General features: G+C 44.4%; 2 protein-coding genes across 3 annotated transcripts in view; both read right to left on the minus strand.

The window, feature by feature from the left end:
• The window catches only part of INSC (INSC spindle orientation adaptor protein), an 864,422-nt gene that overhangs the window by 199,043 nt on the left and 638,519 nt on the right, over window positions 1-26,860 (minus strand). The window lies entirely within an intron of this gene.
• On the minus strand, window positions 1,302-6,758 carry CALCB (calcitonin related polypeptide beta). Of its 2 annotated transcripts, NM_001102473.1 has the most exon segments (5): window positions 1,302-1,752; window positions 2,937-3,117; window positions 5,124-5,267; window positions 5,532-5,624; window positions 6,701-6,758. In NM_001102473.1, coding segments are annotated over 3 exon segments (393 nt in total). In that variant the 5' UTR covers window positions 5,618-5,624; window positions 6,701-6,758; the 3' UTR covers window positions 1,302-1,752; window positions 2,937-2,954.

Genomic DNA, 26,860 nt, shown 5'->3' on the forward strand with positions numbered 1-26,860 from the left:
CTCACTCTCACAAGAAATACAGTAGAAAAAGATACAGTAGATGAAGGAACACGTTAAACTTCATCACAGGGGTAGAGTCATCAAAATTCAGAATATTGGAAACTCTATTGGACAAATAACTTAGTCTCTCCAAGAAATAAATTACAGAAGGGAAAAAAAATGATAGTGGTGGAACCTCTTGATTAGAAGTACTTTAAAGCATATTGCCCAGCAGCAAGGTGAAGACATAATTTGAGCCCTGATTTTATTTATATATTCATATATAGTACATATAATTTTGCATGTGATTTTTATATATATGATTAATAAATATATCATATATACATATAAATAAGGTAATTGAGGGATTTGAACTATTTAGTTGTTTAATGGAATTTTAGTTATGTTTAAGAGTCCTTCCCATTTGGAGATACAAGGGAAACACTTACGGATCTATTGGGTGGGGGAGAGGTTCCAGGGAGGTAGATGGCTCATAGGTGTAATAACATTGACCACAAATTGATCATCATTGAAGCCAAGTGTTTTAGTTCATTCAGGCTTGTATTATAAAATACCATAAACTGCGTGGCTTATAAACAACAAATATTTATTTATTAGAGTCTGGGAAGCCCATGACCAGGGCACCTGCAGATTTATATCTAGTGAAGGGCCCAATTCCTCACTCACAGCAAATTTCTCACTGTAACCTCACAGAGTAGAAGGAACAAAGGAGTTCTCTTGGGCCTCATTTATAAGGACACTAATCCCATTCATGAGGGGACCTCTTTATGGCTTAATTGCCTCCTGAAGCCCCCCCATCTCCTAAAATTATCACTTTGGGAGTTAGGTTTCAACATACGAATTTTGAGGGGTGTGCAAACAGCCTATTGCACCAAGTAATAGGAAGAAGGGATTAATGTATTATATAAAGACTAGATTACTTCTACGTTTTAAATTTCTGCTGATCTACTGTCTCAGGCAGTGAGGTCAAAGAATGGATCACAGGTCTCTGGAAGACATCGGGTGCCATTGTTGAGAAACATACACTGCAGTGATTTCTGGAAACCAGCACCTGTGTCAACCACTATCTGTCTGTGTGACCTTGGACTTCACATCTCCGTGCCTCTGTTTTCCCAGATGTAACGTGAAAATGATAAGGGGGCCCAGTCCCATGGCATTGTCCTAAAGATGAACTGAACTAATAGGTATAAAGCAGTGTCTTAGAACACCATCTGGCCCATAGTAAGCACTCAAAATACATCTATTATTATTATTATCATATAAAAAGATAATTTGAAATGAACCAACAGGGTCTTGAAACAAGTGTACCCAAAATATGTTTTTAATCTTAATGAAGTTCACAAATGGCACAATATTAACATTTCCTTAAACAAATTATACAATCATGTTCTTAGACAAAGCACAGCATCACCATTACATGTGTCCCCAGAGGCCACAGAGGCAGTGATTTAATGTTAAAATTTGGCAGAGCTGCCATGATCAACAGGACAGCTTTCAAAGAACCAATTTGCTACCAGAGAAGCTAATGAGAGATGCCATCGCATTTACTGCACATAGAATCAAATATAAAAAAGATGCACAACAAATATGGAATTAGCTTATTTTGCATTCAGTTTCATTCCTTTCAAGTGACAAAGGTGCTTTTTTCAATATCTATTAGGATGCAAACATGTTATATCTTCCATGGGGCCTTCTCACCAAGTTGTTGTCAGCAGAAATTAATTGAAGTGGTGAGTTCAGCTTCATGGTAACCTGAGATGAAAAAGAAATGGAATGAAAAAGAAGAAGAGAAGAAGGAAGAAGAAGAAAAGAAGATGAAAGAGAAGTAGGAGAGTAAGAAGGACCAGAAGGACACAATCACAATTATTACTGAAAAGAACACAAATTTACAGAAGTGCTTCTTCTTCTTTTTTTTTTTTTTTTTTTTTTGTCTTTTGTCTTTTGTCTTTATAGGGCCACACCCATGGCATATTGAGGTTCCCAGTTTAGCCGTTTAATAGGAGCTGTTGCTGCTGGCCTACGCCAGAGCCACAGCAACACCAGATCCGAGCCTCATCTGTGACCTACACCACAGCACATGGCAATGCCAGATCCTTAACCCACTGAGCGAGGCCAGGGATTGAACCCGCAACCTCATGGTCCCTAGTCAGATTCATTTCCGCTGCTCCACAACAGGAACTCCCAGAAGTGCTTCTTTAACTAAACAGTATTTATAAATTACAGATGTGAGATGTAAGCAGGCTTTTAAGGCAAATGATGAGAAAACAATTCAATGGTTACTGTTAATATTAGCAGCACTGTTATATTACAGCCCACTGGTCTGAATCTGAGAACAATGATCAAGAGTTGAGGGCAAAATAAAAATCATTATAAATGAAAAAAAATCATGGACATGGAGAAGAGACTTGTGGTTGCCAAGGGGGGAGGGGGAGTGGGATGGATTGGGAATATGGGGTTAATAGATGCAAACTATTGCCTTTGGAATGGATAAGCAATGAGATCCTGCTGTATAGCACTGGGAACGATATCTAGTCACTTATGATGGAGCATGATAATGTGAGAAAAAAGAATGTATACATGTATGTGTAAGTGGGTCATCATGCTATACAGTAGAAAATTGACAGAACACTGTAAACCAGCTATAATGGAAAAAATAAAAATCGTTATAAATGAAAAAAAAAAAAAAAAGAAAAGAGTTGAGGGCTTTTGGAACCTGAGTTCATTAATGGCCAGTGGCTCGGGCTAAGATTTGCAAGACTCTCCCCTTCTGAACCCATCTCTTCTCAGAAAGATGACACTGCATCTCTGCAGCCTATCCTAGTGCTCTGATTGCAAGTGGAGTTGTAGGAGGAACTCAGAACCTCAAGAGGAAGAATATAATTGGAGAGTCCTAACCAAATCCCTTCCCTTCCCCATCCGACATATAAGGCAGTCACCTTTTCCCTGGAGTCATTTCACTGCTCCTGAAGCTCCCTGCGGCGTCGGCCAAATGCTTCAGAGCCCACATCAGTGGGCACAAAGTTGCTCTTCACCATACCCCCAGATCTGCTCAGCAAGCCTGCCAGCCGATGGGTCACACAGGTAGCAGTGTTGCAGGACCTCTTCTGGGCAGTGATGCTGATTTATAGGATGGAGAAAGGACAAAAGACCTGTCAGTGAGAGGCTGGGGCTGCAACCTACCCCCATGGAGCCTTCATAAAGAGAATTGTAGCTCGTTGACACACCACTTAGAATAAGTGTTTCTCCTAAATGCAATTATCAAAGCTGTTAGGGGAAATGGCCTGGCAGCCTTTGCTAGGAGCCCTATCCAAAGACCTTCACAAAACACCCCAATTCTAAGACATGAGGCAAACCCCACCCTTATCATTCCTTGCACGGGGTGGATTTGGGATCAGGAAGGAGTGGTCAGCAAAGGCCCAGCCCCACCCCAACACACAAGGAACATACAGAGGCCATACCCCAGCCATGAGCACCAACTAAACCACTTTCTAAGGAAAAAATGAAAATTCGTTGAAGTCTTACCTGGAAGAGGCACAGAGCACAGGATTTGCAGCATTCCCCCCCCCCCTCGCCGCTCCCCTAGCTTCCCCCACCAGAAGTGCTTACCTGCTCCTCAGCACAGCTGTTCTTATTGCTGGAGCTTGTTCACAGGGACCCTCACCAAGTCCTGTATCCCACTACCCTGAGGCTCAGGCTACTTTTAAGCACTCTCAGGCCTTGGACAGGGACCAGAGTAACGACCACCAAAGTGAAAATCCTTTAGAAAATAGGTTTATTCATCAATGATGAGGCATGAGGGATGAAGCAGGAATTGGAGGACTCTGCCATGACATCCTCTGGGATCTCAGAAGCTTCCCTGACTCTTTTTTTAACCTCTAACCTTGTCTGTGAGTCCTACTCTTTTTCTTTCCACTCCGAGGTCCCCAGCATTCTCTGTCATAAGCAAAGCTACCCACACCAGCTTGAAGAGCAATCAGAGTGAAATCTGCATGCATTAATTTCATCCATGGGAACAAGGAGGGAAATCAGGTAGGAGGGGAAGAAGTTCAGTTGGCGTCCTGGGGCATCCCACGGGGGAAGAGGTCCCTCTCCAAGCTGCTGGCTATGTCACTTTTCTTGCCAGGTGTTTCAGGCCCGAAGCCCATGCCAGAGAATCTATGAAAGTTGTTCAGGTTCCTCCAGTACGCACTCAGCACACAGGTACTCAGATTACTGCACCGCTTAGCTCTGGAGCTGTCCAGGCTGCAGGGAAAAGACATGCCAGCCAATACCATGCACCAGGGCTGCCCCCAAGGGCAGTCATGCAGAAGGTTAGACCAGGGAAGGGGGACCTGGAACAGAGGCAGGAGGGGGCAAGCAGGAGGGCGGCTCATGCATCCTCCATTAGGAGGATGCAGAGGTTCACTGAGCCAGGGCGATGTGGGGAAGGGCTGTGGTGGGGAGGGACGACCTTTTCTGGCATTCCACATGCTGCTCAGACCTTTATGCTCTCAGACCTGGAAGAGGTTCCCAGGGCAGATGCAGGTGCAACACATGCCTCTGCTGGTGTGAGCCCCAAGCTCAGGGTGCACAGGGAGGTGGGGCTGGGGAAGAGTGTCTTGCCTCACAAGAGCATGCACATCGCCACACATTCTACGCATCTAAAGGCTCTGGACCTACCTCAGATACTGTTCTACCTGACCCCACTCTCTACAAAGCCTTAGGCTTCACCTGCCAAATGGGTGATGCAGGCACCTTGCAGGTGTGAAAGAACAACATACACAGGTTAAATTTTCTAAGACATCCTGAGCTATACCAGGTCTATCCCTTGGCCTCACACTTACCGGTCCTAACATATCCAATGCTGGGCTTCTCCTTAGTCGGGCAAGATCAAGTCCCAGAGTAATTGATCCCCTACCTCTCCATTTCATTTCCTAACAGCCTCCAGGAATGGATCATTTCAATGTATCTAACCACAGTCCCTCCAGCTGCACCTGGACCGCCTCTGCCTTCCATGTAGACTGAGAATGGCTGGGTCTCAGATCCTGGTGAGGAGCCTGCTGGGCTCCTGGCCAGATGTTGTTTTTCCTACCTTTCTAGAATATGCCCTCCTGAATGTGCCAAGGGAGGATGGAGTGCCTTACCTGGAGCCCTCTGTCTCCTGCTCCTGCTCTTGCTCCAATTCATTGGTCTTCCTCTGGACATAGGCTTTCACCAGTGCAGCCAGCAGGAGGCGACCTTCCTTCTCACTGAGTGGCCCAGGATCTGGGAGGGTCTCCAAAGCGGACCTGGAGAGAGGAAGCAAACCCAATACAGGCTCTAAGCCACTGCCTGCCTCCTTCCCAGGATCAGCAGCCAGGCTTCCTGGTCCCTCTGGCTTTCCCTGAGAATGTGGCTCTCCTGACTCCCAACCCACAGGGCTCAAGGCCAATGTCCACTTGAGGATGTTGATTCACTGGGAGCTTCCCACTGCTGTGACTTCAGAGGCACAGAATCGCCTGATCCCAGAAGCAGAGGAAGGAGAAAGCTCTCATGGCTTCAGGCTGTCTCACCTGAGTGGTGTCGCCTGGAGACTGCCTGCTTGGCACAGGACCAAGATGCTGAAAGCCAGGAAGGGGGAGGATTTCCCGAAGCCCATGATGCCTCTGTAAAGGAAGAATGACATTACCACTGCACCAAAACCAAGCACCGTCTGGAGCCCACAGACCCAGGTTCCAGTCTGGCCTCTGCCACAACTGGTGAGTCCAGGCAGGTTATCCCATCTCCCCAGGCTTCAGTTTCATTCATTTGTCAGATGGGCTGCTTTGAATCTGAAAATATATATTACACTGAATTGCTTGATACAGCAGAAACAGATATCATGGGGTGAGGGTGGGGGATTCTGGTTTTGTTCTGTGGAAACACGCATCCACATAAATCCACAACTTTTGCCCTATGCAGAAACCAAGCAAGGACCCACCCTGCTGGAGACTTGCTCTCCTGAGGTGCCCATTGTGCCTATCTTCTAAGGGGCTGAAAACTCTAGGACCACCTTCACCTCTGCTGGACTTCCCGGCCAACAAGGTGGGAGAGGGAGGCAGGAAGGGTAAATTGGAAAGCAGCGCCTATCTCCCAGCCTGTGCGTTTGGATTTGGGGATAATTTAACGTGCTAGTTACTGGTGTCTCTGGACTCTGCCCGCACAGCCTGCCTCCAGTGGAGTGGGGTTTAGCAGCAAGTGCTGGGTGCCAGCTCTCCAAGGTGAGCCCAATGTTCTAGCTGGCTGACTGCATTGCCCCAAGTCCCTACCAATGCCCCAGGAACGTCTGTGGGCTGGAGGCACCTCAGAGAGAGGCTCAGGACTCAGCCATCCTTCAGAACACAGACTGCATAGGGCACTCCCAGACCAAACTCAGCAGGATCCTGCATGCCCACAAAGGTGGGCACTAATGTAGGGGCTGCAGACCCTCCTAGGTGAGTTCACCGTGCTTCCAGCACCAAGGTGAAGCCCTGGGGATGCTTGTGGTTTTATTGGCACTAGTTAGAAGAAAATGAGCTGACAGCCCCAACCTCCCTCCTTCTCCCCGAGCAAGCCAAGTGGGACAGACAGCTAGGAACACCTGGTTCTAGGTGGGCCGCGATGGCAGCAAGAAGCAAAAGAGAGGCAGGCAGGCTAATGGCGCAAACTGGATGAACTAATGCAGCGGCTGGTAATTAGAGTGTGCAGAGTGGGAAGTTCTCACCTGGCGACTGGAGTGTCAGGAGAGCAGCGGGAGCGGCCGGTCCACGGGGATAGACACAACGCCTGCTGTGGGTGTCTTCCTTGCGGAGCTCTCCGCTCTTATTCCAGTGATAGGGGGCGGGGAAGTCCCCACGAGCCGGCGCGGCCAATCCAAAGTGGCCAGGAGCGACCCAGCTCCCATTGCGTCATTGCTCGCTCTCCCCACACCGGTCCACTAGGGAGGGGAACCATCCGCTCTGGCTGTCATTTGCAATGAGGTCATTGCTTAAGGAGAGGGAGGGCTTGGAGAGGTTGGAAAGACTTCGGAGTCCAGAAAGTGGGAGAAAATTGGGGAGACCCTGGCATCACCAACAGTGAGGGGCCGAAGTTTCTCTTATTTTCTTTGTGCCTGAGCTCTCGTCTCCAATCCCCTCCTGCTACACCAGTAGAGACCCTGGCCGGATGACTTTAATTCTGAAGGGATCTTGGATGAAATAGCCTACAGCAGAAAGGGGTGGGGGGGAGTGATGGGGGAAAAGGGTCTTTGAAAGACTGAACTCTTTGGACCACGTGGGGTGATCTAGCATATCCTCAGCTCCCACCCCTCCTTCAACCGCACCCTGGTACCCAGGGCCCCACACTTCTTTTACCTCCAGTTTGACAATCTAGCTTCCTTTGCCTCACTCCTCCAGGGCAGGTAGGAGTGGAAGAACTGGGGAAGGGGGCAAAGCTGGTCCTGACTGTACAGTGCGTTAGGCATCCCCCTCATAGCCCCCCTCCCCCACCGAATTCTCTATCATGGGTTCAGCATCCCCTACTCTAACCGGGGATCCTGCACTGTGGCACCAGGGTTGGTTTACACAGCTGTCCACCGCTTCTGCGTTCTGTTTGCCAAGCTGCTGGGCCCGGACATCTGTGTCCCGGTTTCTACCTGTCTCTCCCCACACTCCCTCCCCACTTTCCTGAATCGCTTGACTGCAGAGCTGCCCGGGGTCAGAGCGAACCCACGAAGAAGAGCAGGTGCAGCAAGCCCAAAGGGTAAACTTAGGACTTTCACATCCGAGCCACTCGCAGCCACGGGCCAGTGGGTGCGCGCACCCATGCTTCCCGCGGGGGGTACCTCAGGCGCTCACCTACCTGGACCCCAGCCACACGCTCTCCTTTCGCACTCATACACAGACATTCTGCAGATCTCCAGCATTTGCTGCAACAGACGCGCCCAAGCCAGCTGTTAGCGAAGAAGGGAGAGCTCATCAACCCAAAGCGACCTCGCCCAGATCCGAAAGCAACCCCTCAAGTTTCTGATTTCAGGAAAAGGAACTTTTATGTACACAGGGGTACACATTGTCCCCCAAGCACACACGTAGACATACGCACAGGCAGGCGCATGGACTCTGCATCTGTCTTTTCCCTTAAGGAAAGCGGAGTCTGGAGTCCGCGCCGCCGGAGCCTGCGGCACTCGCAGACAAGGCGATCCCAGCTCTGGCAGAAGGGGCGTAGAGGGGAGTGGGGGTACAGGCAGTGGAGAAGAAGTGAGAGAGTGCACCGATCCTCAGGGCCTCAGGCTAGCCCTACAGGACGTGGTGGCCACGACCCCAAATATGCCCTCCGGGCCCTCCTGAGCTCGCAAAGCCTCTCAAGAAGCTTCGCTCCAGAGTGCGGAGCAGGGAACTAAGGCAGAGGCTAGCGGAATGCCCGCAGCTGGTGACGATTTCTTCTGCAGGTCAGAAAGGAGTTCAGGGACGTCTGTCTAGACCCTCTGGGTCTTATTTTCTCTGTCAGGATCTCGTTTGTGCTTTGCCCTCCAGCACCCGGGCAACTAAAACTCCAGGTAACACGCCCAAAGAATCCAGGCCGCCGAACGGGGCGACTCTTGCCGGGCCTGCTACCCTGGAGGGCAGAGTACACGGCGGCTGCCTCACCCGGAGTCCCTCCTACTCCTGGGAACGCTAGGCGGGCTCCTAGAACGTGCCCGCCGGCTGCGGTGGACAGGAAACAGGGCAGGAGGACTCCAGGACCTCTGCAATCCCGCACCAGGAAGCGCTGCTTTCTGAGGGAGTTAGCTGTACCAGTGGGACTGTCTCTCTGCACTTCAATTGTAGGGCTCGCTTTCGGGTGCACCTAGTGACACCGAAGAGGCCTTTACTTGGGGCCCCTTCTCCCAGAGCCCTGCAAATGACAGGGAACACTTCTGCATCCTTTTCCCAGATTCTGGCCGGGAAAGGAGCCGCGGAGTGGAAAGGCGCAGCTGGGAGCTAATGCCTCTGCGCTCTTCACTGCCTTTTCCCCACCTGGGCCACCGCCTCTGAGGTCTGGCAGTGAGTGCAACCCGCAGCAGCAACTCACAGCAGCACAGCTCTCTAAAGAGGGCCAGCATAGGGGGCGGGGTAAGAGAGAAGTCCCCAAAGGCCCAAGACCCAGCAACTCCAGGCTCTCTAGTCTCCCCAAGTCATTTGCTGCGAACTGAGCCCGGGAAGCCCTCAGCGCAGGTGGAGTGGGGTGTGTGGGCTGGTCTCCATAGAGGCCCCAAAATATGAACTTTGGGGGGAAGTTGGACCCCTTGGGGCTAAAGGCTGAAAAGCTGGCAGTCTCTCCAGAGATTCTGTGTCATAGGACTTTTTGAAGTGTTGGGACCGACATCCTTGCTGCTACCCAGCTGAACACAATCCCTGGCGGCGCTCTCCACTGCAAAAGCACGCAATCGGTGGTCCATAATCCGAACAGATCTTCCACCCGTGGTAAAGTCACTGAAAGTTTCTGTAAAATCTGCGAAGACTTGTATCCCTGAGCTCTGGCAAGAAAAAGGAGTGTGCATCCGATCCTGAGGCCCATCTTCACAAAAATAGACTTGGTTCCAGACTTTAGGTATCTTCTTGGTACCCCTATGGACCGGCTATTTTAGCTCAGAATGCCCCCGAATTATTTGAGCCAATCTTCCTCCACTAGTCTCTGGAGCATAGTAGGTGCACAGCAAATGTTCGGTGAGGAGGGAATGATCGAGAGAATGAATGAATGAACCGTTCCAAAGGTTCATTACAGTAAGAGTCAGCAGTAAATTCACAGCCAAGTTGAATTGGACCCAATTTAGATCCATTAGATGGAAAAGCAGATTGTTGATCCAAAGGCACATCTCTTCGTGTTTAATAAGAGGAATCAGTGTTCTGGTGAAAATTTTTGAAATCTAATGTGAGAGGAAGGGCCTCTCTTCAGAACTCCAGCTTGAAAAGCAAAATAAGGCATTTTCCCTCAACCCATCCTTTATTATATTTGTGAGTGAATGGAAGAAAAAGTCAATAAAATGCTTTGCTTTCTAAATTGAGAAAATTACATTTTGATTTTCCTGGAACTGTTCTGAGCTTCAAGGCATCTCCAATCAAACTAACTAGCATAAGGATTTACAGAGAATAGCTTCCCAGGAATATCTTTATCCATTAAATTGTCTCAACTGTTTTGAGGGGCTTGGTTTAACTATTTTATGTAATTACCTTTACATCTTGAAAATGGTAGTCATTACATTTTAGAGAGAAACAGATTCCATGTACTATAGCTTTTGAAGTTTATTTTTATTTAACTGACTCTCCGTTTTTCTTTATAAATTTCCTTGGAGAAATATTCCTTAGGGGAAAATTTTATTCACTCAACAAATATTTATGGAGGACCTACTATGTGCCAGGTATTGTTCTAGGCACTAGCCATTCACAGTGAACCAAGCAAAAATCCCTGGCCTCCTGATGCTTATATTACAATGATGTATTTAACAGGAGCCCTTGTATATAACCCTCCACCCAAATAAAACACATACCTATCCCATCCACATCCTCTCAATATAGTAATATCATCTATTTGTCCATCAAATAGATATGAGGGTTTATATTACTAAAACTACATATGGACCAGCTAAGTCATATACTGTACTTTAATTACATTATCTTATTTTTAGGTAATAATTCCTCTCTCTTTTCATTTAAATTTCTTTCTGCCCATCACTTGTTTATTCCTTTTCCTAGATCCTATTTGTCCCTCATTCTTGGTTTACTACCTCACTTTGGTGGAGTAAACTCATCATTATATGATAGACAAATTTTATAGAAATAGAATTCTAAGTTGGAAATCATTTCCATTCAGAAGTGTGACAAATGGTGAATATGTTTACAATTCTGAATGGAAATTCATTTCCATTTATTCTTTGGTATAGGATCTCTCTCTCCCTCCCCCTTTCTCTCTTCTAGCTCCCTCTCCTTCTTCCTATCTCTGTTTCAGTCTTCTAAAATATTATGACGTGCCTTGGTGTGGATTTTTTTCCTTTATTGATCTAAATACTAGGAGAACACTTGCAGTAAGAAAATTCATTTTCTCCAGTTCAAGAATATTTTCTTGCTTTTTTCCTTTGAGAACTCTCTCTCCCTCCCTGCCCCCCCCATTCAACTTCCTGGGAAGCTTTTATTTTCAAATTTATACTGTTTTTAAATTCTTTTGATCATATTTTTAACTTCCAATAGCTTTTAAAAATTATATCTTACTTTGTACATCCTCCTGTTTTATTTGATGGGTACATCATCTAGCTCTCTGAAGCTTTTAAACTTGGGTCATTTGTTTTGTTCTTTTCATTTTAGAGGTTACCCTCACATTTCTGGTTCTCTTTGACTGCTGATTTATATTTAAGAGGGAGGTAATAACACACTAATCAGAAGATGGGGATGGAAGAATTGTCCATTAATGGACCTGAATATAGAGTGATTACATGAGAGCAACCCCGCCATTTTATTGGGAGGGGAGCTAAGCTATGAATAATTGTAGGTCTTTTCCCTTGGCTTTTCGTTTGCCCTAAGAGGACTCCTGCAAGGATCAGCAGGATAGGGGTTGAGTGTGGAGTATAAGCCAATGAGTAATAAAGGAGGCTGAGAGTTTTACCCCTCATTATGAAGATCTTCCAGTCTTTTCTGGTACCCAGTCATCTAACTATAGGACATGAAATATAGATGGAAATCTTGGATCTATCTCTTCATTTTAAAGGCTTGCAATCAATCCATTGTTTTTTCAGCCCATCCTAAAACTCCACCAGCAGAGGCAACCAATTGTTCAGAGTCCTGAGTTTGTCTGCAGTCCTTGCTTCTTGATGGTTTTCCCTGCCCTACTAGAGTCTGCACTAGAAACGTATGTCTCTACATAGCTTTCTGTTCTGCTAAACCAGGTAAGAAGACTGGCTGAAGCACAGGATGTACAGACAATTATTGCAGAGCCCTCAAATTAGATTTAATCCACTGAGCACGTGACCTCAACTGATTCCCACTCCCCATCACAGGCCTCCTGCTTGGAGGCTTCTTTCTCCAAACCCCAGAGAAATAGAGATGCCAACATCTAACCCGCAGAAGTCCCTTAGAGAATATTTTTAGAGTTGTCTGTGCCTGCCAGAGACAGAGAATGAGCAAAGCATGGTGGCCCAGACCCAAGCTGGTCACTCTGAGAGCTGGACAGTGAATGACGTCAAGGAATTACTCAGGTTAGGTTCCTCTGAGATGATTAAAATTCTTTCTTGGCTCAGACTCACAGGAACCAAATTGACTCTCTGCTCCCTGTCTGAGAGCATCTTCCACACTGCAAAGAAAGTTGAAATACAGGTTCTTAAAACTTTCTTGTAAAGCCAATTGGATAAAATCTCCTGCATTCAACACTCTCGGAAAAAAATGAGAGCTTTTGCTAAAGTAAACTAGATAACTGAAACATACTGTAAATGGAAAACACATCTTTTAAAAGCCATTTTGGATGGAAATCTTTTTTAAATGCATGACATTCTCCTCTTAACCTTCTCTAGATGACTCACAGCCATCATCAAGAGAAGATCAATCACTGTGCTGTGCCCTGTGTCAAGACCTGAGTGGGTTGGACTGTTTACCTCCATACCTGCTGATCCTGACTTCTGTGCTTTTGAGCTCTTGGTCCATTGTTTTCAGTTATTCTATATTTATATTAGCATATTAGTTATTCATATTCAGTTGACTATGAGATCCTCACAGTCAAAATCTGGGGATCATATTTTTATTTTTTGGTGGTTTCTTCTGGTCACTGTTGATATATCTGCCAAGCCCTGATTAATTGAATTTGCACCTGCTAATTCAACATCATCAGGAAAACAACAGAAGCATACTCAATAGAACTGGCTGGAGCAAATCAGAAGTAAGAACAGTTAAGAAAGGACCTGAGTGTCTCTCTTATGAGTAGTGGCAAAGAGCTCTAACATATTTTCCTACTTTTTCTGTCCCTCAACTATGTCTTCTAGAGGGTGTTTCTGGGTAAGTGGGTGTTTCTATAGGGTTGAGGAAATTTGAGATAGACCATAGATTTAAAAGAGGGTCTTAGGAAATGGTGCTGTCCAAGAGAACTTTCTGCAAGAATGGGAATATTCCAAATCTGTGCTGTCCAAGACAACAGCCACAAACTACATGGGGCTCTTGAGCACATGAAATACAGCAGTGCAACCAAAGAACTGAATTTTTTATTTAATATAACCTAAATGTAAATAGCCACATTTAGTTAGTGGCTACAATATTAGAGATCACAATCTCTAGTAGAAAGTAGATTCTGGAGCCAGGCTGCCTGTTGTTCAAATCCTGGCTCTCACACTTACTAGCTCTTTCTTCGTAGACAAATGGCTCAAACTTTCTGCACCTCAGGATCCTCTTTTGTAAAATGAGGATAATAATATTACTTATTTAATAGGGCTGTTGTGAGAATTAAATAGGTAATAAACATAAAGCACATAGAACAGTGCACTGCAACTAGTAAGTGCTTTATCCATGTTAACCATCATCTTACACTGGGTTTCTCCAGAAGCAGAACCAAGACAAGAATCTGGGTCCAAACCATTAATTGGGGCCTTACGCCAGTATGGAAACTGGAAAGTGAGACAGGGAAGAAAAGACAATCTTTGGAGAGTACAATAATATGCAGGTTACTTCAGCAGGCAACTGGGGCTTTATCCTGTTGGAGACTCTCTAGGACACTATAGAGAGAAAGCCTCAGAATTATTCCACTTAAAGAATGATGATTTATTTATCCACCAGCTCCAGTCCATCACCAGTTTAAAGGCGCTCCCAAGGGTGCTAACTCCTCAGCACATCTGGCCAGTCCTGCATGGCCAGGCTTCTGTGGCCAGAGAAAATTCCCAGGCAGAAGGTCATAGGTGCTTGCAGCAGAAAGCTATAGGTACAAATGGGAATAATAAAGACTGCTTAAGGCTCTAAGATAGTCCGTTATAACCCATATTATTATCATAAAGAGTCTGGCACTGTTTAATGACCCTTCCCTAGAAATAGGCAAGAATAAGTTTCCTATTCATAATGTGTTGTGAAAAGATTAGCTAAAAGGCTGTGACATGCTGACGTCACTTCATTGACTTCTCTCACCAACCTGATCCTTAAGGTTTTTTCTCAGAGTATCTAGAAAACCCTAGTCTTAGGGTTATTTATCTTTGGTGCCTCCTTCAACAGTAAACAAACACCAAGAAAATCAGTGCCCTCTATTCTCTTGCAGCAATAACTCAAACACAATAAGAGCTCTTCTGTTCAAAGGAAAATATAAAGGACATGTAGTCAAAGACTCATTAAAGCGGCATGAGCTTGGGGCAGTGGGGGCAGGGAGATCCCAATCCTGATTTATAAGATTTCATGACTTGATTTGTTATTTCTTGTTGAACAGACTATTTTCTCAAATCTAGTATCTTAGAAATTTTCTTGGCCCAGAAATTACTGGGACATTTCTCTTAGTTATTGTTGAAAATAATTATATCAGGCTTATTTTTGCATATGTGTGTTTTCAGCACCTCTCTCTCTCTCTGCAGGGTAGGAGGGACATGTGAAAGTTCCCCAGGGGTAGAACCTGCTCCATGGCAGCAACCCAAGCTGATGCAGTGACAACGCTAACTCCTTAACCTGCTGCACCACAAGAGAATTCCTCAGCAATCTATCTTGAGGGGTTAAATTTTTTATTTTTTTTTTTTTTAAGGGCTGCACCTGCGGGATATGGAAGTTCCCAGGCTAGGGGTCTAATCAGAGCCTACACCACAGCCACAGTAACACGGATCCGAGCTGCGTCTGTGACCTACACCACAGGTCACAGCAATGCCAGATCCTTAATCCACTGAGCAAGGCCAGGGATCGAACCCACACCCTGATGGTTCCTAGTCAGATTCGTTTGCGCTGTGCCACGATGAGAACTCCAAAATTAAATTTTCATACTCACTCCTGAAAAGATGGAGGACCATGGGAGACAGCCGAATGACTCTTAGCAATAAAGCTAACTGTAAACATTTGACATTGTATTCTCAGGGTGCTTAGTTGTATATAACAGAATTCTCTAAGCTAATTTGTAAGAAGGTATTTGTTACAAGGTATTGAGTAGCTTACAGAATTGTTTAAAGGGCCAGGGAATCCAGTCTGGATGCCACACAGCTAAATATAGCACATTCAGGAGAAACTAACCACACTCAGTGTTTGAATATGAAGTCCACTGCTGGTCACTTACAGTAGTCATGATTCCAGGAACTCTATGAGTGCCCCTAGAAACGTTCAGTTTTGCCCTCCAAGTCTTTATGAATGCCTCTGATTGCCAAAGCCTAAATTTTGTGTGGAACTCCAGCTCCAAGAAGACCTGAAAAGAAATGTTTTTAATTTTTTTTTAATTGTGATTTGTTTGTTTGTTTGTTTTTGGCCACATCCACAGCATGCAAAAGTTCCCAGGCCAGGGATCAAACCTGAGCCACAGCAATGACCCAAGCCACTGCAGTGACACCAGCTCCTTAACCTGCTGCACCACAGGAGAACTCCTAATTTTCTAACCTCTATAAGAAAGGCTTACAAGAAGGGGTTTGGATGGGAACTGAGTAACACACATGCAACTTCACTTAAATGAAGTTTAAGTGAAGTTTAAGCCTCTCTACCTAATCATGTCCAAAAATAATTTTGGGATTTTTTTTCCTGCCAAATCAGTTCTTCCCCCACTTTTACCTATCATAGTAAATGGCAGCACAAATAACTAAGTAGAGTCAGCTCAAAGTGTAGATATCATCCTTAATTCCTCCTTTTCCTTTATCTATACCTAATCCATTGATAAATCCCATTAACTCTACACTTCCCATCGAAAAAAAATCCTAAATCCACCCATTTCTCTCTGTCTCCACCAGTATCTTAGTCCATTCAGACAGCTGTAACAAGACAACAGACTAGGTAGCTCATACAACAGAAATTTATTTCTCACTATTCTAGTGACTAGGAATCTGAGCTCAGGGTGCCAACATGACCACAGGAAGAGGCCTCTTCGAGGTTGCTGCTTCTCGTTGTGTCCTCACATGGCAGAAGGCGCAAGGGAACTCTCTGAGGTTTCTTTTATGGGGCATTAGTCTCCTTTATGAAGACTCTGCCCTCGTGACTTAATCACTTCCCTAAGTCCCCAACTCTGAATACCATCACACTGAGCATTAGGATTTCAACATATGAATTTTCGAGGGATACAAACATTCAAACCATGGCAACTAGGGACCCTAATCCAAGCCACCATAATTTCCTGTCTGAACAATCCCAATAGTCTTCCAACTAGTGTCCCGGATTTGACTGTTGCTTCTGTGATCCCTTTTCCACGTAATTCTCGGAGTGCTCTTTTAAGACAATAGATCATATTGGGTTACTCCTCTTCTTAAAATAATCCAATAGAGTTAGGTTAAAAAATTTAAATACTTATCCATAGCTTTAAGACAGACATGGTCCAGCTCCTATCCGTCTTGCCAGTGCCCTCTGATGCCAGTCTCCCCTCACCCATATACACATACTGGACTTTTTGAAAATCTGAGAACTATCACACCAAGAGATCTTCTAATCCACAAGCTTTGCACTGTCTGGTTCCTCTACCTAAAAGCCTTTCTTATCTGTCAATCCTCCTCTTCTATGACATTGTACAGACATATAAACACCACCACCACCAGTTTCAATGGCGAGTTCCTTATCACTCCTCAGTTTTCAACTTGAAATGTCAACTACTTTAAAAAGAACTTCTAGGAGTTCCCATCGTGGCGCAATGGTTAATGAATCCGACTAGGAACCGTGAGGTTGTGGGTCCAATCCCTGCCCTTGCTCAGTGGGTTAAGGATCCGGTGTTGCCGTGAGCTGTGGTATAGGTTGCAGATGCGGCTCGGATCCCGCGTTGCTGTGGCTCTGGTGTAGGCCGGCGGCTACAGCTCCCATTAGACCCCTAGCCTGGGAAACTCCATGTGCTGCAGCAGCATCCCTAGAAAAGGCAAAAAGACAAAAATAAAAAATAATAAAAAGACCTTCCATAACCACCCTATCTAAAGAAGTCCCTCTTTTCTCTTTATGACATTAAGCTGTTTTAATTCCTTTACAGAACTTACACTGTCTGAAATTATCTCTGAAAACTACTTATTTGTATATTATTTGTCTTCCCTCACTAGAATGTAAGCTCCTTGAGAGCACTCTCCTTGAATACATTGCTCACCACTGTATCTCCAGCACCTGGAACCGTGCCCAGCCCAAAGGTTGGATTTGATGAACATCTGAAGAATCATGGAAGTATGTGAATGCTTACTCTGCAACACTGAGCAGTATGCTAAGAGCTCTACTTGGACGATTTTACATAATCCTTATATATTAATCTGGGTTCTCCAGAGACACAGAATCAATAGGAAATTACATACATGATACATTTACTATAAGAGATTGGCTCATATTGCTTAGGGAGTCTGAGAAGTCCAAAATCTATAGTCAGCAAGCTGAGACCCAGAAGAAGAGATGACAGAGTTCCAGTCTGAGTCTGAAAGCAAAAGACTAATGACAGCTCAAGACAGCCAGGCAGGAAGAAAGAATTCTTTCCTATTCAGCTTTTTATTCTTTCCAGGCTTCAATGGATTGAGTGAAGCCTACTCAAAATTGGGGAGGGCAATATACTTTACTCAGTCTATGGATTCAAATGTTGATCTTATCCAGAAACACCCTCACAGGCACACACAGAAATAATGCATAACAAATACCTGGAAGCCCTAGAGTCAAGTTGATAAATCAAATTAACCATCACACTTAATAACAATGCTATGAAACAGATACTGTTATCCTTGCTATCTATTGGAAAAAAACAAGGATAGAAAAGTTAAGTACTTGCCCAATGTCACATCTAGTAAACTTAAGGGCAGGATCTAAGCATAGACAATCTGACTCCAGAGCCCACTTTTAAATATTTATGTTTATTTACCTCTCTCCAAGCAATTAGAGATATTTAAGGAGAAGCAGGAAGCTCTAGATAAATGGTCTCCTGAGCTCAACCATGTCAAGTAGGCTTGGGCAGTAGAGTGAACTGTAGGCAGGCCAACCATCTCTCCCAGATACCCAGCCCTAATTGTTACAGAAGGCTTTTGGGGGGCCAAATTAACTCCCTTATAGACCATCACATTCCTTTGAATAATATTTTTTCATTCCCTTCAATGTATCTGAAGACCAGGGCAGCACCCTAGAACTTTTCAGAGAGGGTGCCTCTAGTCCCAAGACTAAAGTCCAATCTCTCCTTAACTGACTATTTCTCCACAGTAGAGAAGAAGTGGTAGACTGCATAGGTCAGAGGTGATGTTTGTCTTCCAGAATTTAATGAATGAATGAACCATCAGTTGTAGGAGTCAAGGTTAACCAAAACTTTTGCCTTAAGGGCAACAAATATAATATTCCAATTGAAACCAGGTTCCAGGGTTCCTGCCATGGTGCAGCGGAAATAAATCCAACTAGGAAGCATAAGGTTGTGGGTTCGGTCTCTGGCCTTGCTCAGTGGGCTAAGAATCCAGTGTTGCCATGAGCTGTGGTGTAGGTTGCAGACACGGCTTGGATCTGGCGTTGCTGTGGCTCTGGCATAAGCCAGCAGCTGTAGCTCCAATTAGACCCCTAGCCTGGGAACCTCCACATGCCAGGGGTTCAGCCCTAAAAAGACAAACACACACACACACACACACAAAAGAAACCAGGTGCCCATCCTGAGAAGGCAGAAGTACTATGCAAGTTTCTGTCTAGAGATGGACAGTGCTTATTTAGAACAGTGCCTGGCACATAGTAACCACTCCGCATATATTTGCTAAATGAATAAAAGTGGTATAATAACTCTATGCTTTATTGTTAGTTTGTTTTGTTTATTCATCATCAACACTGCCTTGTTAGATTGTTGATGTGTTTGGACTCGAAGTTTGTGATCTAGAGGTAGGGAAAACTGCATTGTTCTGCATAATAGAGGGATAAAAAATTAAAGTTCCCTTAGGGCAGTCTGGAAATGATGGGTGAAAGGAGAAAGAGGAAACAACTGAAGCCCTAGAACTCACAGGGGGTAAAGAGCAAAGGAGTAACTCTTCTACTTAGAGGATGAGGTGAGGGATTAAAAAAAAAAACTGAAAAGAACAGAAATGCCTAATATGAAAATTTAGTTTGGAGTTCCCCTTGTGGCTCAGCAGGTTAAGAACCTGACTAGTATCCATGAGGATGCAGGTTTGATCCCTGGCCTCGCTCAGTGGGTTAAGGGTCTGGTGTTGCTGTGGGCTGCAGTATCGGTCACAGATGTGGCTCAGATCTGGCATTGCTGTGGTTGTGGTGTAGGCTGGCAGCTGCAGCTCCAACTCAACCCCTAGCCTAAGAACTTCCATATGCTGCAGGTACATCCCTAAAAAGGCAATAGAGAAAAGAAAAGAAAGAAAATTTAGCTGATTTACATAGCTTGATGTGACTTCATCCTTTATCCCCATATCTTTAATAAAATTGATTATAACCTTTTCTGTTTTGTTGGACTGGTTATCTTTGAGGAAATCAAGGGAAGTGTTGCATTTTTATCTCAGAGTCTACATGAGGCAGAATCAAAGACAACACATACAGAGGCTAGAATGGAGAGATGATAAGGCATGGAAAAGGGTCTAAGATGACGATCTTGTAAGGGATTGAAAGGGGTTGGTAGACTTCAGTTCACACCTGGGCTATACCAGCATTGGGACAACCACTCAGTGAATGGATTTCTCCAGATCATTGCCTTCCATTCAGTAGAAATGGGAGTCCTCTACCCTTCTTCCTTATAAGATCCCACCGAGAAGTTGTTCACTGAAAAACCTTCATCCTATTGCATCAACCCTCTTGAACTCACTGTGCCTGCCCCCAGATCAGCTGTGATTCACAAGTAGCAAAAGAAATCCAGTAGAGGGCAAAGCTCTCACCTTACCTTCCTTATTAAAAGCTTCTATATTCTCATGTGTCATTTGGTAATGGAGACTGTCAATCAGTCACCTCTTCTCTGGTTCTCATTTTCCTTTCTTCCAGCTAAGCTCAGCCTTCAGCCCACACAATGGAAGTCAACAAAATGAGGTAAAAGCTTTCTATGTGAGTCACTGTGGGTGACTATGTTCGGAGAGCACTGTGGGGCGAGTAGCCATAGCCCAGGCAAGTGTTTCAGCCATCCAAGAACTGGCATGCAGCCCAAGAAACACTCTCACCTGATGACAGACTAGTGGGTTGAGTCCTGGAGGAAATTGTTCCCAACAGCCGGAGAAAGCGTCTCTTGGCTCATGCACAGCAATGCTCTTCTCGATTAAAAATGTTGTCATCATTCACGCCGCAATGTAAAATCCTTTTTACATTGTGCTCACATTTCTACAGACTTCCATCTACTCTGCATATTAAAGACGGGACCCTTCCATGAAAAGGTGACATCTCTAAGTTACTGTTCTGCCCAAACAGCCCTATATAATGGACAGAAAATGGTTTGCTGTCCCTCAAAGGGCAAATGCAAGGAAGGAGGTTTCCATGAGCTATTTTTTTTGCTGAGCACTCAGAGGAAAATTATAAGTGGTTAGAAGAAGGCTTTGTTTTCTAAAAGACTGTTAGTTATTCCTGAGAAATCCCTCTTCTTATTCCCGGAGAGAGGTCATCTCTTAGATGCTGTCAGTCAGACAGGGATCAGCAGCCAAGGAGAGGGGCTCAGGGAGATTTCCAACTAATGCAGCCAGAGGAAAACTGCCAAAGAAGCAGGGCTCCTTAGGATAAATAAATTGAAGGATATTTGGGGGATAAAAATAAATCCTTTTTGAAAATGAAAGATGGAGGGATGCTGTATACACAAATTGCCCTGTACATCAAATTCTGAACAATGATGTCACCAGGGCTGGCCCTGCAGATCAATGACGCAAACAAAGATCTTCTCAGATATGCTTGCTAGCCCTTTGCTCCAAAGGTATCTATCCTGACTCCATCTCATTCCCATAGGATTTTTTTTTTGCAGGGGGCTCATAAAGATTCCTCTCTAGTCATAATTCTGGTGGATCTGGGCTGAGACTTTTGGGATAGAATATGTAGGGATTGGAGGAATACAACCTAAATACAGAGACTGGCAGAGGAAAGCAAGGTTGTCCAGCCTGGTAGTGTCTGAAGACAGATTTTTAATTCCAGAAGCAATCAGCATTGTGTGTCAGATCTCACTGATGAAACACAGTGATCAGGACTCCACGAGGGGAGGGACCACCCTGAGATACTTCAAGTCATAGGGTATGGAACTCACCAACACCCAACCAGAAAATTTAAGTTCCTGGAAGCTAAAAATCCCCCTTCCCACTCTGAAAGTGCTGAAATGTGGTAGAGAGCTAGGCACCAACACAGGAGTTCAGGACTAAGTGGCAGGACAGAAGAAAAGTAGGGGAAGCGCAAATTGGTACTGGATGAAACATGGGTTCCTAGTTATAACTAATAGGAAAAAAAAAAAAGAGAGATGGTCTGCAAGGAAAGGATCTAAAAGGACTCTAATAGGAGCTGAGCGGCTGGCAAGTGGTGTGAGGAGCATGACAATTCCAGACCCTCTCAGGTGGTAGAATAGTGACTATTAAGAGAAATTCTGCCACAGTGAGATGACGCTACTATGGAGGATTCATAATTAAATTAGGCAGCCAGGGGGCTGACAGTGGTTTGGTTGCAATTCTCAAAGAATTCTGAAACAAAACCCAAGAAACCCCAAAGATTACAGTTCCTGGTTGAACTTAATTTTTTTTGTTTGTTTGTTTTTTGTCTTTTTAGGGCCATACTCACAGCACAGAGAGGTCCCCAGGCTAGGGGTCGAGTAGGAGTTATAGCTGCTGGCCTATACCACAACCACAGCAACACAAGATCTGAGCCTCGTCTGTGACCTACACCATAGCTCACAGCAATGCCGGATCCTTAACCCATTGAGGGAGCCCAGAAATAGAACACACATCCTCATGGATGCTAGTCAGGTTCGTTAACCACTGAGCCACAATGGGAACTCCCCTAGTTGAATATTAGATAGTTAAACAGGCAGTCAGGCGTTTCTATAAGATTTGTAAGTCTTGTCCACCCCTTCTTGTTCTATCCCTAATCTCATTCTGTCCACCAATAATGCACCTTAGTCCTTAGGCTCAGCCAAATAGTATGTGTATGTTCAGTTCAGAACAAGTAGTTTAAGAGCAAAGCCAGAAGACAGCCTGACTCAGCTTTTTCCCAGGGCATGCAGCTTCTTTTGAGGTAGGGACACTTATCTAATATTAACAATAGTAGTAGTAATAATAATAATAATAACAACCACGTTGATAGTGCCAATAGAAGATAACACTATTTCACAAGTTCATACATCTAAGCTAAGTGCTGGCATTTGTTATCTATGTATTAATCTTCACAGCATGTATTATCTATTTTATTAATCTTCACAAGAACCCGATGAGATATGGTCCATTACCATGGAATTCCATTTTACAATTGGAAAAAAAAAAAAAAAAAAAAACCCTGAGACTCAGAAAGATTAAGCAATTTCCCCAATGTTAAATGGCTAGTAATTGGTTGTGACATAGAAAGAAAACTGATTCATTCAACCCTCACTCCAATTCGTCTCTGGTACAACACGAACCACAGAGGCTGGGAAATTAGAAATGGTGTTATCCAGGCATCCTTGAAACCAGGCTCCACGCGCAGCCTAAGTTCTCAGGAGCAACACCAGGAAGCAGAGGTCACTAGCAGGAGACTCCCTGGGTGGACATTGCATAGGGTCTCTACACGTTTCTTCTGAAGCAGCTGTGTGGAAGTTCAGTTTCTGGTCCCCAGGGTCATAAGGGCAGCAGCCGTAGAGGTAGTGGGGATAGTCCTGTCCTATGCTTGAGAGTTTCCCCAAGCTGTTGTGTTCTTAGCTGTGCAGTAACCTTGGCCTCCCCCATTGTCTTCAACCTATACCATACCAAACACTCTTCAGCTTAAGACTTAGAGTAAATGTTGTGGTCTACAACTAAAAACCCTGAAAAGTCCCTGTGAGAGGTAGGAGTCAAACCCTGCTTTGCCTGACTTGGAACTCAGCATTCGACTTAGGTTTTATTAAGAGACAAGAACAAGCTTTTTTTTTTTTTTTTTTTTGCATATGCTTTTTAGGCATATGGTTTCCCAGGCTGGGGGTTGTATCAGAGCTACAGCTGCCAGCCCATGCCATAGCAACTTGGGATCTGAGCCACATCTGCAACCTAGACCACAAGGCCAGGGATCGAACCTGCATACTAGTTGGGTTCTTAGCCCACGGAGCCACAGTGGGAACTCCAGAGACAGGAACACTCTTAAATGAAGGGGGTTCTTTCCAGCAACAATTAATCCAACTTCGTTTAGTCACTTAAGTCTCTGAGAACTCTAAAGCATTCCACACCTAGCTGACCCCTACACATTCTTCCCACACAAATCGCTGACAGGGCCTCCCGAAAAGGAAGAATACCAGGATGCCCTCCAGATCAAGCCTCCGCCTTTCAAACTGTGCTTGAATTACAATTGGGAGATAGGCCTCAACCACAAGTCCCTAAGTAAATTCCGCAAAAGCTAAAAGGGCAAGAGGGAGATTAGCCCAAGGGGAAGGAGGAAGAGGAAAACAAGACAAACAGCCAAGGCAGTGGAGAGGACATGGGTCCAGTGGTCCCGGTCCCTGTGGAGCTAGTAGCCGGGAGTCCAATTCCCTGCCTACCTGCTAGGCAGTCACTGTTGTTATTTAGTCCCAGACACCCTATAGTTCCCTTATCCCAACATTCCCTGCTGCAACTGCTTATGTCCTTGACCATAATGCCCACTGAAGTGTGAGGTCTGGGAGGCCAGCGTCCAGGCACATCTTGTTCCCCTCTGCCTTCCCAGCACCTGTCACAACCCCTGGCACAAACTGAGCACCCAGGAGGGAATATGTGCTGAATTCTCAACTCCTGCCCCAAATAAATAAACATATAAACATGTGAGGTAATGGGGGTGTGATTAACTAGGTGGAGGAATTCCTTTCACAGTGTGTATGTACATCGAGTTACCGTGATGTACGCTCTCAATACCTAACAATCTTATTTGTCAATTATTACTTGATAAAGCTGAAAAAATATGAGTAAGGAAATAAATAAGTGTTATATGGATGAACTGTGAAAACAGCTCCTGCATTGGTGGCACATAGCAAAGGCCTTTCTCAGGCATTTGAAGGGAAGCATATCCAAAGCCCCATCTCTTGTTTTGCACAAGTGTGTTGCTGATAAACTCTCAGCATCTGGGATGCAACTTGAGGCAACTGCAGGCAGACGGGCTGAGAGTCCACAGTTATAAACAGGTTATCAAGAAGTACGCAGTTTAGGAAGATCGGTCTGGATGATAGAGCACGGGATGGAGATTACTAGTCTAATTAGTAAAACAAGAAAGATTAGAAAGGATCTGCAATTCTTCAAAAGAAAAAAAAAAAAAAGGAAGTTCTCCTGAGGCACAGTGGGTTAAGGATCTGGTGTTGTCACTGCTTGGGTTGCTGCTGTGGCACGGGTTCGATCCCTGACCAGGGAACTTCCACATGCCATGGGTGCAGCCAAAAGAGAAAAGAGTAAAGAAAAGAAAGGATCTACATTTCTGACAATCCTGGCTAAGGGCCTCTTCAGTTCTCTAAGGGGGAGGAACTGGGGGTTAGCCCCAATACACCCTGTTGGAGTGCCTAAATAGTCTTACAATAAGACAATATTGGAAATACACACAGTGCATGTTATTTACATTATAAACTATATATAGAATTTATTAGAAAGCATATGTATGTAATAAACATGTAAGCAAATTGTAAATAGCTCCCATTTTTATGTAGTTCATCTTTACTATCTCTGCCTTGCTGCCTTTATTAAGAAAAAAATTTTTTTAACCTTTCAAATTGTTGTTAAGAAGTTAATGAGGTTGAACTACCTGAGGTCTTAGTTCCTGCACCAGTGGTCTGTTTGAGTCTAGGCGACATCCCCTTCCAAAGCCTCTATATATCCTCACCTCTAAGAGAATGATGAACTTTCTTTTTTTCTTTCTTTCTTTCTTTCTTTCTTTCTTTCTTTCTTTCTTTCTTGGGATCTTTTTTTTTTTTTAGGACCACATCAGCAGCATATGGAAGTTCCCAGGCTAGGGTTCAAATTGGAGCTGCAGCCGCCGGCCTACACCACAGCAACACAGGATCTGAGCCGCATCTGTGACCTACACCACAGCTCACAGCAACGGTGGATTCTTAGCCCCCTGAGCAAGGCCAGGGATCAAACACTCATCCTCAGGCATACTAGTCATGTTCATTACTGCTGAGCCACAGTAGGTACTCCAGTGATCTTTATTTAATATGAATTCTTGCAGATGATTGGCACTGCTTAACTAAACCATCCAACAATTGATGGTTTTTATTCGTTATATTGATATATGAATTCTTGAAGGATATAACTTACTGGTGTGGGGCAAATTTCACAAAATGATAGTTCAAGCACTTGATATACTGACTGAGAAACTCATTTATCAATGCTGATAAGAAATCTTAATATCTTAACTGGTTGTAATATAGGATTCCCTGGTTAAAAAAAGAAAGGGCAATGGAAAACCCTTCCCCATTTCCAAAGACCAATCAATATAGCTCTAGACTTCCTTGGATATCTTCTTATTTTCTACCACCCACCCATCCCCATTCTTTCCCACAAACTTACATAAAATGCACCTCCTAAACATAACTTAAGCTGGTGGGTATTCCTTCTTGTTTTAAGTTCAAAATAAAACCACTCTGAATTATAAAAAGGCACAAGAAATCAAATGTCGTCCTCGCTAAGAAAAACAGTTTAAATGCCTATGTGTTCAAAGAAAAAAAAATAGTAAAGCTGTTCAAGAAAGGATAAAAATCATTTCCCCTAGATTAAGATTTAAGTTATAGAAATGAACCAGGTAATTAAATTAAATGTCAGAAATAGTGAGGTTTTTTTTTTCATTTTCTTGCTAATATGTACACTTTGTGAGAAGCTAATTACATAGACAAGTGCGGTAATTTGTCTTCTGGGTCCATCAGACACTGGAGATGGCTTTGCAAGAACTGTAAAGCTTCTAAAGCCAAATTACTCAGTCTTTTCTATGGCAGGCACTTTGCTAGGTGCCCTAGGGAAAGCAAGAAGTATAAATGTTTTACAAGAATTCATGCTGGAAATGTGTTCTTTTTTTTTTTTTTTTTTTTTGCTTTTTAGGGCCACACCCAAGGCATATGGACCCAGATGTGGCTCGGATCCTGAGTTTCTGTGGAAATGTATTCTTGATTATACTCTTATGGAATTTTCCAGCAGAGAAGTGTCCAATAGAATACCAGTCTAAGAGAATCACTATTTTCTTTGTCTTGTTCTTTTCTTTCTTTCTTTTTTTCTTTTTTTTTTTTTTTTTTTTTTTTTTTTTCTTGCTTTTTAGGGCCACGCCTGCAGCACATGGAGGTTTCCAGGCTAGGGGTCAAATCAGAGCAGTCGCTGCCGGCCTACTCCACAGCCCCAGCAATGCCAGATCCTTAACCCACCAAGCAAGGTCAGGAATCGAACCTGCGTCCTCATGGATGCTAGTCAGATTCATTACCTACTAAGCCACAGTGGGAACTCCGAGAATCACTAGTTGCTGAACACACCCATACCAGACCCACTTTATACAATATCTCAGGTTCTTAGGATCACACCTACTTTTCATCATTTGTGCCCCAATCAAGCAGCCTTAACACAATTCCCACGGTCACAGAGGAGGTCACTGAAGCTGCACCTTGTCCCCACCACACACACAGATCAAGTGACCTCTGACATAGGGATGAGAGAGAAGGGATCCATAGAAGCTCTGCTTCCCCCAACACTTGTCCCTGGAGAAGTCAA

Source organism: Sus scrofa, chromosome 2 (assembly GCF_054392235.1).
Source record: "Sus scrofa isolate SSC_HxYL_T2T_F1_AM1 chromosome 2, Sscrofa_HxYL_maternal_Yorkshire_Landrace_v2.0, whole genome shotgun sequence".
Lineage (NCBI taxonomy): Eukaryota > Metazoa > Chordata > Mammalia > Artiodactyla > Suidae > Sus > Sus scrofa.